The 13,664-nt window shown below is 44.9% G+C and overlaps 1 protein-coding gene across 1 annotated transcript in view; it reads right to left on the bottom strand.

The window, feature by feature from the left end:
- The window catches only part of LOC119456723 (A disintegrin and metalloproteinase with thrombospondin motifs 7-like), a 45,872-nt gene that overhangs the window by 2,079 nt on the left and 30,129 nt on the right, over positions 1–13,664 (bottom strand). The window contains exons 9-12 of the mRNA XM_037718545.2: positions 9,239–9,294; positions 8,896–9,004; positions 7,774–7,941; positions 6,140–6,284 (exon numbers count right to left, since the gene is read on the bottom strand). Of these exons, the coding sequence (XP_037574473.1) occupies positions 6,140–6,284; positions 7,774–7,941; positions 8,896–9,004; positions 9,239–9,294 (478 nt within the window). The remainder of the gene's footprint in view (positions 1–6,139; positions 6,285–7,773; positions 7,942–8,895; positions 9,005–9,238; positions 9,295–13,664) is intronic.

Genomic DNA, 13,664 nt, shown 5'->3' with positions numbered 1-13,664 from the left:
CATTACCGCTTCTAACCTGCTTCTGTGCGATTGCCTGTGTTAAGCGCAACTGAGTTTTCGCTCACGCACTGTGGTCCATTCATGCTGCAAAATGCAGAACCGAAGAGGGAAGACCTGTGTAGTAGTTGACTGCAAGAATATGTAGTGACTGGCATGTTAAGAAATGGATTTAATCTGTGTGACCAAGGACCAATTATAGATAAGGACTGTCTGTGATTCCGGCCCTTCGCGATGCATGGCTTTTCTAGAGAATAAAAGAATTCACTCATTCGCCGGCGTCGTATGGCTAACATCCAAGGAAAGGACATCAACCCGAGAACGTCGGCAAAAGTGAGTACCACTCGTTGCGCGAAGTCCAGGGTTTGACGAAAACTTGTCTGGCGAGGAAAGAACATGGCTGAAGAAACGTACGCTCGCCAACTGGAAAAATACAAAACAACAGATTGACGTTTCGGCGCCCAGTACGGGTGCCTTTTTCACAATGAACGCATGCATGCTGGTCATGGAGCTCGTTACACAGTGACAAAGTCAGTAGCGCCACCTCTTGGCTATGTAAGTTTCTCGCACGTTATCTATACGCATCTACCTCAACTCACACGCAAACTCACGCCCACTCTATCACCAACGTATGAAGAATAAGTAAACGGACGCATACTTGAAACAATGAGCCGAAGGATGGGTGACGGCGGCTTCACACCGACAGCAATCGAATATCCGAAGCTGAACGTTTTGTGACGGTCCGCAGAGTAAGCGAATGACTAGCGATAGTATGCATTTGCCTACAAGATATTACAAAGTACAGAACATCTACGTTCTAAGCCTTGTGTGCAGCATGAACAAATACTATATCGCAACCAAGCATACCCGCGAGCGATTAGAATAACAATCAGGTAATGACGGCACGCAGGGACTTTTCCGAGTCAGAAGCAGGACAAGGCGCAGCTTCAAAGTGTTTTCCAAATAAAGAACGAAGAGCAAGACACACTGATCCTGACTTAATTCAAAACCGGAAAGTTTGGACAGCTTGGAATACATTTATAGCTGCGCCTTTAGTACAAGCACCGTATACGATGCTCGCCCCGTTTGGACGAGGCGTAATGAGCTTGGAAAGGGCTCATATGTCCTTTGAAGCTGGGCCAATGCTTCGTGTAGCTCACCCAGCCACTGTCTACGACATGCGCCGAAACAAAGGTTTGCTGTGACGCACCGGCGTCATGCACATCCATTTTAAACACCGAGGCAACGGAGGAAGCTGAGGCAAGCAATGGGCGCCCAGCCACGTCATCAAACATGGCGGCGACCACGGAATCGCCTGCGTAAAGAGTCTGTACGCATGTTTCTTGCGCATAAGCTTCGGAACTCGGTTATAGCTGCGTCATTCTTTGTCAATTGCAGCACCGCAGTTGGTTCGCCGTCGGCAGCTGATGTATTATTCCTTAGAACTAATTTCGTCGTCAACGCCTCATGAGCTGATTTTCTTAAACGTACGTAAAGAATGATTGGTAGGTTTAGCGTGAATATTTGTTTTAATCTTCGTGGAGCGGTTGGTTCAAGGATGGCGCAACCATCACTGAGTTCTGAACCTTATGCGCACGAAACGTTCATTGCGCGCGTCGGATAGCGATTGATATCTCCGTTTTTGTTTCGCGTCGCAGTACCACAGGCAGCGCTACTGACGGACAAACCAGATTCCATAACATGAGGTGACCAGCAGGGCGAGCGAAGACAAGGCATATCGTAAATGTAGCCGCGCGTGCTCACATTGAGCCGGTTTCGCATAAGCTGTTATCGCTGGATGTCGCCAGCGCAGTCTGGGACACACAGCTCCCGCGTTTTAGACAAGTATCTAGACCTCTGTAAGTGTACTGGGTAGGCCGTTGAGGGATGCTTATAACAAATTAACACTGAGTGTTTCATCATAGTGCCAAATCATAGTGCCGTTTGTTGAACTAAAGTATGTTGTATAGCTGGTCGTGTTGAAAGCATTTCTGCAAAAATAATCCTGAAATACGTTTCTACATTTCTTGTAGTATCTGCGATGTTTTGATTCACTGTCACTTCCTAGAAACAAAATTAGAAGTTTGTAATTTGAACAATGAAGAAAAGTAACGAATCCTTATACTCTTAAATATGTACCTGTAAAAAGAACCTGATTCCAAGAAAACAGAAGAGGCATTATAAAGTTCTTCTTTGCAATATATCCCCGTGAAAGAAAGGACAGCTATTTTGAGGGTATTTAATAAACCGTTTTGGTAGATATAACATCCGGAAATTGCGTTGTCGGCTCTGAGGGACGTGGTAGCGGAGGACTGCGAGTCAATTTTCACCGCCTGGCTTATTTTCCATGACTTTTATTTACAGACACGAGTGTTGTTGCCATCCAGTTTCATATAATTTGATTTCATTTATTATCACCTTGAAGGCCACAACAGGGGCGGGGGGAGAGGCAATAAAAACACGTGTAAACCACACGCACGCACGCACGCACGCACGCACGCACGCACGCACGCACGCACACACACAAACACACACACACACACACACACACACGCACACACACACACGCACACACACACACACACACACACGCATGCGCACACACACACACACACACACACACACACACACACACACACACACACACACACACACACAACACACACACACACACACACACACACACACACACACACACACACACACACACACACACACACACACACACACACACACACACACACACACTGCTGATTTTGTACAACTCGAAACAAGCAAACAAAACATACGAAAGTGAAGCAGCGAAAAAATACGCTAGGTGGAAGGGTTGACAAAGGCAGACTATTGAAGGTGGTTTATGATGAATTCTAAACGATAAGGTGTTCACATTTTTTACGGTCAGCACATGTAACAAAGTGGTCAGGGAGCGCATTTCAGAAAACGATTGCATCAGCGAAGAAGGAAGTGGTCATGGCTGTTGAGCGGCCGGGTAAACGTGCTATGGCACAGCTCTGACTTATGCGAGAGGAAGTTCGCAATGGTGGTTTAAGAAGGCGGTGCCTTGGGCGGGGATTGTAAAAGAAGGCGTAAAGCAAACAAAGACGTAATATGACGAGGCGTCACTTCAGTGTTGGTAGACCGATTGTTTGCTTCAAGGAAGTGACATTATAGTGTACCGTGAATATTGTGAAGTGATCAAGCAGGTGACTCGGTTTTGAACGGATTGCAATGATGCGGGTATGTAATATTGAGATGAATGCGAGACAGCGGAAGCAAATTCGAGTTGCGGACGGACGAATGTCACGTATGCTGTCGTTTTATTTCTGGGGATGCGTTCTTCAACTTTCTTTGTAGATACCCGAGTGAGCGCGCAGCTCTGCGACGGATTGTTTTCATATGTGTTACCCAAGAAAGCGATGACTTCATATGAAGGCCGACGTACTTGTAAGATAAAGTGGTGCTGATGGTTACAGAGCTAATGCGATAAGTGGACTGGACATGATTGTGCTTGCGGGTAAAAGACATCGATTTGCATTTCGATAAGCTAAGAGGTATGCGCCATTTTGCGCACCATGATGAAATGGCATCGAGATCATGCTGCAGGCAAAGAATATCGCCAGAGGAGGTAACGGTGTTGGAAACTACGAAGTCGTCTGCGAAAAGTCGTAGTTTACAATGTATGCTAGTAGGCAAGCCGCTTACATATATTAGAAATAATAAAGGGGACAGACAGGGGACCTGAGGAACGCCTGAAGTCACGTCGGTAAGAGGTGAGCAGTGATTGTTTGTGGAAGTGTATTGTGTGTGCCCGAATAGGAATTGTTCAGTTCATCTGAGTAAGCTATTGCATATTTCAAGTGTAGATAGTTTTTTTCTAGTAAGAGTTTGTGAAGCACCTTATCAAAAGTGTTTGAATAACCTAAGAAAATGCCGTCGATCTACAGGGGCCTGTCCATGATATGTAGAATGTCGTGAATTTGGATGTCATGAATGGTGAATTTGGTGAGTTGGGAATCACACGATAAGAGCTTTCGGAAACCGTGCTGAAATGGGCAGAAAAATTAATTGCTTCCAGGTGTTTCATTAGGCTTGAGGCTATGATGTGTTCTAATAATTTTTAGCGAATGCTTGTAAGGGAGATTGGGCGGTAATTGGCAAGGTTCGAGCGATCACCTGATTTAAAGACAGGCAGGATATTAGCTTTCTTCCAGTCATTGGAAACGGTAGCAGCTTATAGTGATTGATTAAAGCCCCTATGGTCCGTATTTGATCCCACTTCCTCGCGGCCAGCAACAGAACACGACATCTATGGAGCTATTGCGACGTGAAACTGTGCGCCATGGTAAATTTGAATTTCGATGAATTTTATTGCGATAGCAATTATATGGACACTCCAAAGCAGATTTCTGCCGTCGGCGTCGCCGTCGCCGTCGCCGTTGCCATGAGGTTCCGTATGACGTCAGTGGAGATGAAATCGTCGCCGCCCGCCGAACGCTGTATGTGCGAGTGAAAGGGCGCGAGGGACACACGCTTTTACGGGGAGTGAACGCACGGCGAAGAAAAAACACGCGTTCTGCGCCGTGCTCCCTTAAGGGCTGCAGAAGTAGGCGTCTCTTTCCTCCTTTACAATCACCATATATGTAGAACAAACGCGCCTTCTTCCGACGCGCGAAAGGCCGTGGCGGGTAGGGGGGGGGGAGGGGGAGGGAAGGGAGGCGACGTTTAGCTGCGGCATCAAGTGCCTATTTATATCAGAGGCTCCGGCAACAGTCACCAACCCCGTACGTATTTTGTGCGAACGCGGGCAAAACGCCGACGGCGTCGACAACAGTTCTGCGTGTTGCCGGTGCTGCTGCATGTCCAAGGTTATACACCTGATAAAGCTATCATTACTCCGTATAGCTCTCTACAAATTTGCTATCGCAATTGATGCTTCGCCTTTCAAGTGAAACTGCGAAAACTTTTTGTAACCAAGAACCTTTGTTTTTTTAGATATGTTTGAAACAACTACGAATGATTATCAGCCGTCAAGGCAAAATAGATTCAGAGGTACAATAGGAATAGGGAACGATACCGCGCGGATGCTTTGGGACCTGGAAAAACATGAAAATACATCAAATTTTTGAAGAAATGGCAGATGTCTTTCTGCTATAATGCTATTGTAGAAATGTATTGTTTTTTTCTAGGAGCGAAACCCTGTCATGGTGTCTAAGACGTAGTGTCTTTCTGCTATAATGCTATTGTAGAAATGTATTGTTTTTTCTAGGAGCGAAACCCTGTCATAGTAAGACGTAGTGTGCAGTTCATTTCAGAACCATCCCACTGATAAGCCTCACTCGAGGCGGACGCCTTCGTTCACACGGATCTGTTTCGTCTCCCCTCTCGTCTCATACCTCTACTATACTCTGCCCACTTCACAGTGAAGGATAGGAAAGCGTGCCCAGGTTGACTTTTCTGTCCTTTGGTCTATCTTTAAAATATTTGTAAGGCCAAACTGCCACAACTGGGAATATATCTCCGTCTGTATTTTATGTCTGTTTTTTCATGCGTTGACCTGTCACAGGTGATTTTTCTATCGAGACGTTTTTCCAAGATTGTCTTAGCCATCACGCACTACAACACTTTCGTTCCCGTGTGCCCGTGTGACCGCTTGGATGGCCAGGTCCCGCGAAGCTATTCCAAAGCCTTTTTTCCTAATTCCTTCGCAAGGTTCCTTCGCAAAGAAACATCAACATTAAATTTTTAAATCTTAAGATAGCACCGCTAACGTTTGCTCTTGCCACTTTTTACTGTCGACTCTTACCTTTGCGGTTTGGCACTTCTTACTGTGAAGGATGCACATTATAGCATCTTAAGCGGTTGTCAACTATACCAAAGTCCAGTGTACTGTTTACTGTTGCTTACTGCAGCTAACAGCAGTAACAACTTTCTGCTTTCGCTTTGCATACGTGAGTTTTATAGCCTGAGCATGGACTAGAAAACAATTTTGCGTAATAACGATCCTCCTGAGGCGTATTTTTAGGCAATCGTACTTGTGCACGTGGAAAACTTTTCACAACAAAATTGTTGCATTTCGCTTATCAGGCGTGTACCTTCAGGCGTGTTTGCCCAGAACTTAAAAAAAAGTGTTTTCGAAACTCACTTCCTGGTAAGTGGCGCCTTGGACATCCTCATGGTTACGCTGGCAAAATTCATCAAGTGAAGGGCGAGTCTTATTAACGTCGCCATAAGTAACTTTTCTTGTTCTTTTTGGCATAGTGTTGGCCAGGCACTTTCCCTGTGAGCTCCTGTTAAGAATAACAGTGTGTTTAAGATTATTGAACAGACAAAAAATGATAACGATGTGGACGAATGAAAGAGGCCACAGTATTTTGTGAAAGTTAGTTGCAGTGCCACAGAATTAATTAAGACAAACTTAAATAGGTATGAGCAACTACATGGAGCCTCCCTTAGTTCATGCGCTGCGGTAACAATCAGGTATGGCCACTTTGCATTCTGTCTGTTTACTGCTGCTTGTCATAACGTCAAGAGAAAGGCAATCTCTTACATAAACAGTTAGGGCGCCCACAGAACTCCAGGACACCTCAGTGAGTGCTTGTTGCCCACCATTTTGAGCGATCCAGGTACGTAAAGCACGTAATTGAAGATAAGAAAATTTTACGCAGCGACACTCACAGAGCCATGCAAGGTATTCAATAAATGCTGCCGTATTTATTAAGCTAACCAGTAGACATTGCAGTATATCTTTAACCGCAGAGGGTCCCTACAATAATTTTTGAGCATGAAAAGCGGGTTCAGAACAAGACTGAAGTAGACTTGAAATACCAAATTTTAGACATACACGAAACGCTCACGCAAAGCAGGATGTTAGAAGAGGCGTCTCTTGCTCTCCTATACCTAGAGTGTACAAAACTACCTCCAGTTATTTGAGCAATTAACATCCTAATGGCATAGTGGGGAAAAATCCCGCACGATAAGTGTTCGAAGCTAAGCGCACTATCGAAAAAAACCTCGTCCAGCTTGCATATAAAATAGGATATTTAATTCTTCAGTAAATACTGTGAGCAGGTACAATCTGTCAAAATGTGGAAGCCACGCCACGCTTGGAGAGATCAATCATTGGTATGAGCATGGGAGTCCTCGCGAGCTAATGTTATTGTTTCAAAGTGCCAGATATTTACAAGAACAGTAGCGCACTGCTGAGCTCGGCAGTATTACGTGTGCAAAGTAAATATAAAACATCCCGGTGGCGGCGGTGGCCGCATTTCGATGGGGATGAAATGCAAAAACGCCTGTGTCCCGCGAATTGGGGGCACGTTAAAGATCGCGTGGTGGTCAAAATTAATCCGGAGCCCCCCACTATGACTTGTCTCATAATCAAATCGTGGTTTTGCCACGTAACACCCCAGAATTCAATTCAATTCACTCATGAAACAGGGCCAGGGAAGAGATCGTGCTTATAGTATCTTATCTTCGGAAATTGTGATGGAAGCTGTGCACGGTGATTTAACATTGCACCCGAGAGAATTTCATTTCTCGCACGTGAAATTACAATATCGTGGAAGCAATATATTGCGCTTCAAAGGTCAGAAACATGGTTCGTCGACGCAGTGAAGTTTCTCAATAAATGAAAGTGTAGTGAATAAGCTGCTCCGTCCTCGACAGGTTCGTAAAATTGGCCGCTTCACGATAGCGGATTCACTTTATTGGAACCAACGGAATGTAACATTTGGTGCTTCAAATAAAATATTCCCTATCTAAAAGGAGAGTACTTACAGAACGAACTGCGCAACTTGGACAGTACTGCAATAAGAGAAGGTCGACCGCCTCCCCCTTCCCAGGACAGGTGTCATAATGTGCTTTTCATGTGGAGGGCACAGGCTGGGGTCTGCCTCATATTGTTGTCTTCGTGGAAGTTGTGTGCCGTCATGGTATGAACCCAGTCTGCATTCAGAATTTTAATATGTTAATACGATTGTATAATTGTTATTCGCTGTATTGATACAGAATCAAATGATTTTACGTAAAATTCTATTTCTAGAATGAATTACCGACTACCGGCCATGCAGACTGACACCTTCCTAAATGTAACTGGGCGCTCAACGTCTGCAGTCGAGATGACATCATAGCTGCCTAAATAATCAGAGCACATACATAGTACTTTGACATAGCTGTATATCAATAACATTTAACAGGGCTTTGTTACATGTCATGACAACAATGCCTGCTTATCTCTCAGGGTTCTCGTATAAAAAAGATGTCATTATGTCTGCTTGTCATGGCTGAAGTTCTTTCATTAATCCCCTTCTGGGAGAGACGGAGGTCATGGCAATGCTGAAGCTTTTATAAATGCGTTTACGTTTATGTAAGCAAGAGTCTCACGTAAAAGGCACAGATCCAGAACAATGCAATACTTTTTTGTTCAGTACTTAATTATTTTAGCTTATTTTTGTCGCTGCTTAGCATAGACTCGACTGACACGCCCCTTATAGGGTCACCATTATCTAGCACTTGCCGGAGCAGATAGCATAAACGAGATAGATTCGAGTAAAAAGGAATGTAATGGTGGCCTTAGAACTGCATCATACTCGGAGCTGTATTCATTATTTCCCCGGGATGTACAGATATAAATACTAGGAATAGGCAACGTATAGGCCAATAATTCGCCATCATAAACTCAGGTGACTTATAGTGAGACAGACTAACGTAACCGCGACATATTACGTTGATGGAGGCTATGATAACCTGGATATCCTTTTATATTTGACAGAATAACCAACATAAGCTTTCTGTACAGGTAAGTGTGTTTGAAGAAGGTGATAAACACTCTTTCTTCAGTGTACTGAACGGTTGCAGAGTTTTTGGGAAAAGTGTTTGCGAGCATTGTGCTGAACTTACAAGTGCCCGATCTCGTGCGCAGTGGTGTGAACGCTGCTGAAGGTCAGCGACATGTCTTCGACAATCGCCGTCTTGGACAACCCGCACGCCCCTTTGAGTGACGCAATACCTGAGAATCGAAAGCGTGAGAATTTCCACGACGTCTGGTGAGAAAAGACCGCTTGCGCAATTAACGAACCGCTTCCATCAGACAAAGGAACGTATCAGCCCGTAAATTACAAAGTAGCCTCCATGCAATATACTTATGTAGGTAATAATGAGTGCGCAAGCCTTAAAGCACATGGCACATTGCACGCATTCGAGCTAAAAGAGCACTTTTTTTCCACTTAATTTCAAGGCTTACCGACAATCGCACTTCGAGCATCTGCCGACTTAGTGGATCTCGTAGCCAAGTCACGGCTGCAACAAAATTAAAACAGATTCAGAGAGTGGCCTGGAGAAGTGTGCACATTGTTTTATACTTATATATGCTTTGAGGTGACACGTTTACACTCCAACTAACTGACAGTTCAAAAATGTTTTTTTTTCTTTTTCTGCATGTCGCGGAGCCCCACACGCTCCTTTAGGAGTCTTTCAGTCTCACGGCAATCTGTACGCACAAGCTTTTATTTGAAGGCAGGTTAAGTAAGTTCAAATATTTCGCTCCTTAAGGATGTAATTTGAAGTTTGGTGCATTTTGCAGCTCAGTGTGAGGCCCACGGGTGCACCACTTCACGACAGGCTATATTCTTAAGTTGCGAAGTATTTGCGCTTTCCTGCTGTTTAAGCACGCCGAAAACGCACGTGTACTCTCTCTTTTACACCTTACCATATCTTACTCCTTTGTGGGCTTGTGTAAATTATTCCTTTAAAGAAACAGAACTTACTGGCGCACACGCGTCGTCGAGTACAGTTTACGCATAGTGTCACGTCTGTGGACCACTTCGTAAGCTCTGAAGGGCGAGGACAAGATTTCACGTCCCTCTCCATACCTTTCGAACAGTTGAGTCGTTTTGGGCGTCCAGTGGACGTTTATGCCCAGGACGGCTGAACTGGATGTCGTCCTTTGGACGCAGATGTTCTGTAGTCACCCGCGGTCATGCGCACGGCAGCTTACTTTCTTTTGACAAAGGCTCTACGTTTACCGGCTGGACTCGAGAGCGTTCTGTGAGTCAAAGATACTCGGACCGTGGCTACACCCATCACTGGCACAAAAAGCGTTGCATGCATTAGTGCAGTATTTGAAGTGCACCGCTTTAAAAGACCGCCTATAGTGTCTCTGTACATCGTCCCACGTGTACTCAGTGCTCATTCTATCCTTATTTTTCTCTTTCTATTTCCCCTTTCCCTTACCCCTAGTGCAGGGTAGCAAACCGGATGCTCTTCTGGTTGACCTCCCTGCCTTTCCTCTCCTTGCTCTCTCTCTCTGCGTTTACATACGCGATCTTTTTTCGTCCTCCTCATGAAACCTTTGTCTCTATTTTTCTCTTGTAATTTTTCTGTCCATCTCTTTTTTCACAGGCATGCACATTCGTTAGCCCATATTCACTCAGAGCCACGGTGAAACAGCACGAAGTAGTATAGATAGTGCTGCTTCATGTTCCATACTGACATCTTGGCTTTGAGGGACTCGGTAGTGGAGGGTTTGAATCGGCAGCGCTCGGGCGCCACAATCAACGGTACTGAATGCTAGGCTACCGGCGCCTTTTCCAACACCTCAAGCACCCATAAACTCTGACCACCTTGGGCCATCCACAGTGAGCCAAATTATTACGAGGATGTTGTTGTGTTAGGTGTTGTCGAAACGAGGGCGACGTGGTTGGAAATCGAACGCGTGACCTGTTTTTCAGCAGTAGAGATTATAGTAACCACTTGGCTACCTCTGATCATGGAGCAACACGTACACATAGATACCAGCTTCCGACGGTGTATATATGTTTAACGGATAATGTGACAAATTCCTTGACTAAAACGTTTAATTTTCTATTCCTCGGTGATATGGTGACGAAATTCAAGGCTCCAGGGGAGAATCTACGTGTACACATATGTGGTCTTTGCGTCCGCCAGAGATATATTCAGCGGAAAAAAAAAGGCGACATGTGCGGTAGCACACTTGCGGTAAGGGTTGCATCAAATTTAACAAAACATAAATATAGAAGTGATTACCACTGAAAAATTACCTAGTGAGCTTCAACACGAACCACTCTAACAGGAATCGGAAAACGTCAAGCACAGAAAGGCGTTCCAGCGCATTGGTAGAGCAAATCACCGAAACAAGTCCACCTTGGTTGATGCCAATCAATTCTCACATAAACCTTATTTCATGACTGGTCGGACGGCGATACGTTGAGGTAAGTGTGGTGAGCTACTAGCATTGCCTGCTCGCATGTACGATTGCAGAACAATGCTGATGTAGATAACTAATTAAAGCTACGTTCCTGGATCCAGTTGTGAATCATTTTCTATACTCGAGAGGCAAGAAGATAGTCTGTTTCACCTAAAGCTACATTCTCTAGGTTATTTGTGTGGTTGTTAAAAAACTACAAATATTTTTCTGCAAGCTGTTATGTAGATGTGATCAAGTACAGTGACAGTGGTCATGTAGAGTGGCCTGTGTTTTCATTTTATCAGCTTTACAAGACATCGCCATTCGCGTTGCTTTGTTATCACGCAAGCTTTGCAACAATATCGCACTTTTTGGTCCACATCATTCGTTGAAGCACTAGGTTGACTGGTTGCCTAATCTGCCCATGAAAAAATGAAAACCGACCGTTGTGTTAGAGACGTGGACTGGCTTCGTCGCCTGTCGGCAAATAAAAGATCAGACAAATGATATAGCCTCCGGCAAACAATGATGCTATGTTATTTATATAGCGACGCGAGCCTATAAAATAAAAATGCAGTTATAATATTGCGAAATTTCAGTGAAAGCAAGGTAGCGGTGACAAATAACTTCACGTTGGTAGAATAAAATCAGAAGTTCGCCTAGAAGTGATCCAGTTGATTATAGGTTCACTTGTGATCATGACATTATTCAAAAATATCAAGAAACAATGTTTGACCTCTTCCCAGTTCCCGCAAATGGGTAAATTTCATTGAAGCTGATATTCGAGGCCTGCCCTCTCGGGATACTGTTAATTTGTTCGGTTTGAATATTATATCCTTTGGGGGCGTGCCTTGAACACAATTTTCATAAACTTGCTGCAGAATATATTTGAACTGCAACTTTGCATCAACGCATTTGAAAGAAAGAAGCGCCAAAAGTTCGATGGAAAGTTAATAGAAGGCCTGCTGACGGCACAATAAAGTGCCAGCTGTATGCACAGCGTTCTGACGTATGTTCGCGTCGTGGCGCGTTGAATCGGCAAGTCCATTTCATGCTGTCACGATGACCTCACTGTTACCTCGATGAAGTGTGTTCTATATACGTGGTGTATATATTAAAGCTGATTGCCCATAATACACGTTATAGTGACGGCCGCAATGTGGTTATCGCGCAGTATGAAACAGTCTAGTCGACGCCGCGCCACGCGGCATTGGAAATTGTTGGAGGTACGTTTCACATGGCGGTCGCTTGATGCCTGTAATGCCGGTGACACCTGAGCAGCATAATTAAGCGTAGGGCGAAGGCGAGAGGAAAAGTAGAACACCAGCACTTCACGTTCTTCATCTTAGTTTGGCCAACGTGGACAGTAAACATGAGACCTGTCCGCCATCCGTGCTTTATTCTTTTGATTCTGTTTTTTAGATGCGAAGCAGCTTATGGCGAGGGCTTTGTCCGTCCCTCCAGCGGCATCCCACACCCCCACAGCGCATGCGCGTCCCCTCCCCCTCTCTCTCCTCTCCTACGCTCCGCCCTTTCTCTCATATAGGAATCCGGAGCGGCGCGCACGACAGGTGGTGCGACAGCTGCATACTCCGCTGGGGGCGCCACGGTAGTTCCGCGGTATGAAAATGACGGAGCGCGCGCGCCTCATTCTCTCCTGTGCAGCGCCGCGATGAGCGCTCGGGCCGCTGCCGCGAAATCATCTCCCCGCTCAAGCTAACCATCTCCCCGCTGCTTCGCATCCACACATGGTTCCCTTTAGCGGGAGATGGAGTAATTTTTTTTCTGTCTTTCAGATACATCGATTGTGCCACAACGCTGACATCTGCGTGACCACATTCGTGTACCATATAACAGCTCACAGATGACACGAATGACATTTTTAGTTCAGATGATAATTCGTTTGTCATTTTCGATCGCCTTGCTCTAGTGCTGACGCCATTCGTGACCGGAGGAAATGAAATGCTGCCGTATGCGGTATAAACGTCAAAGCAGTCGAGTGTTAAGTTTACGGGAAATACTAGAAATATCCGAACATTACTGTTATACTGCAAATTGTACTTATTCGTTTACCAGATTTGATGTTCTTGACCTTGCATTGACGTCATTTTTTGACCAGACGAAATACAACGGTCTCATATCCGGCATAAAGGAGAGAAGCCATCGAAGTTAAAGTTTACAAGAAATTAGTCAACATATCTGGAATTAGGCGGCTACTTTGTCGTTAGACTTAGTTCTGAGATTAATTCGCACTTCCAATACAGTGAGGACCTCTTAATGTCCAGGGAAATTTCTAGAATAAAAAATAAGATTCGATGGAGCGTCGCATTGTGTTACTTCAGCTATATATCATCTACGCCTTCAGACGTGCTCAGCTTTTAGACAACGTACGTGTCGTACACTGTCTTTCCGCCATCTGTAAAACAGAAGAGCGCCCAAGAATCGCAAATGATGTGAGCAGGTC

The sequence above is a fragment of the Dermacentor silvarum genome, chromosome 6 (genome assembly GCF_013339745.2).
Source record: "Dermacentor silvarum isolate Dsil-2018 chromosome 6, BIME_Dsil_1.4, whole genome shotgun sequence".
NCBI classification, from domain to species: Eukaryota; Metazoa; Arthropoda; class Arachnida; order Ixodida; family Ixodidae; genus Dermacentor; species Dermacentor silvarum.
Note: the sequence above shows the minus strand (reverse complement) of the source record. Positions and strands in the feature narration are given on the sequence as shown.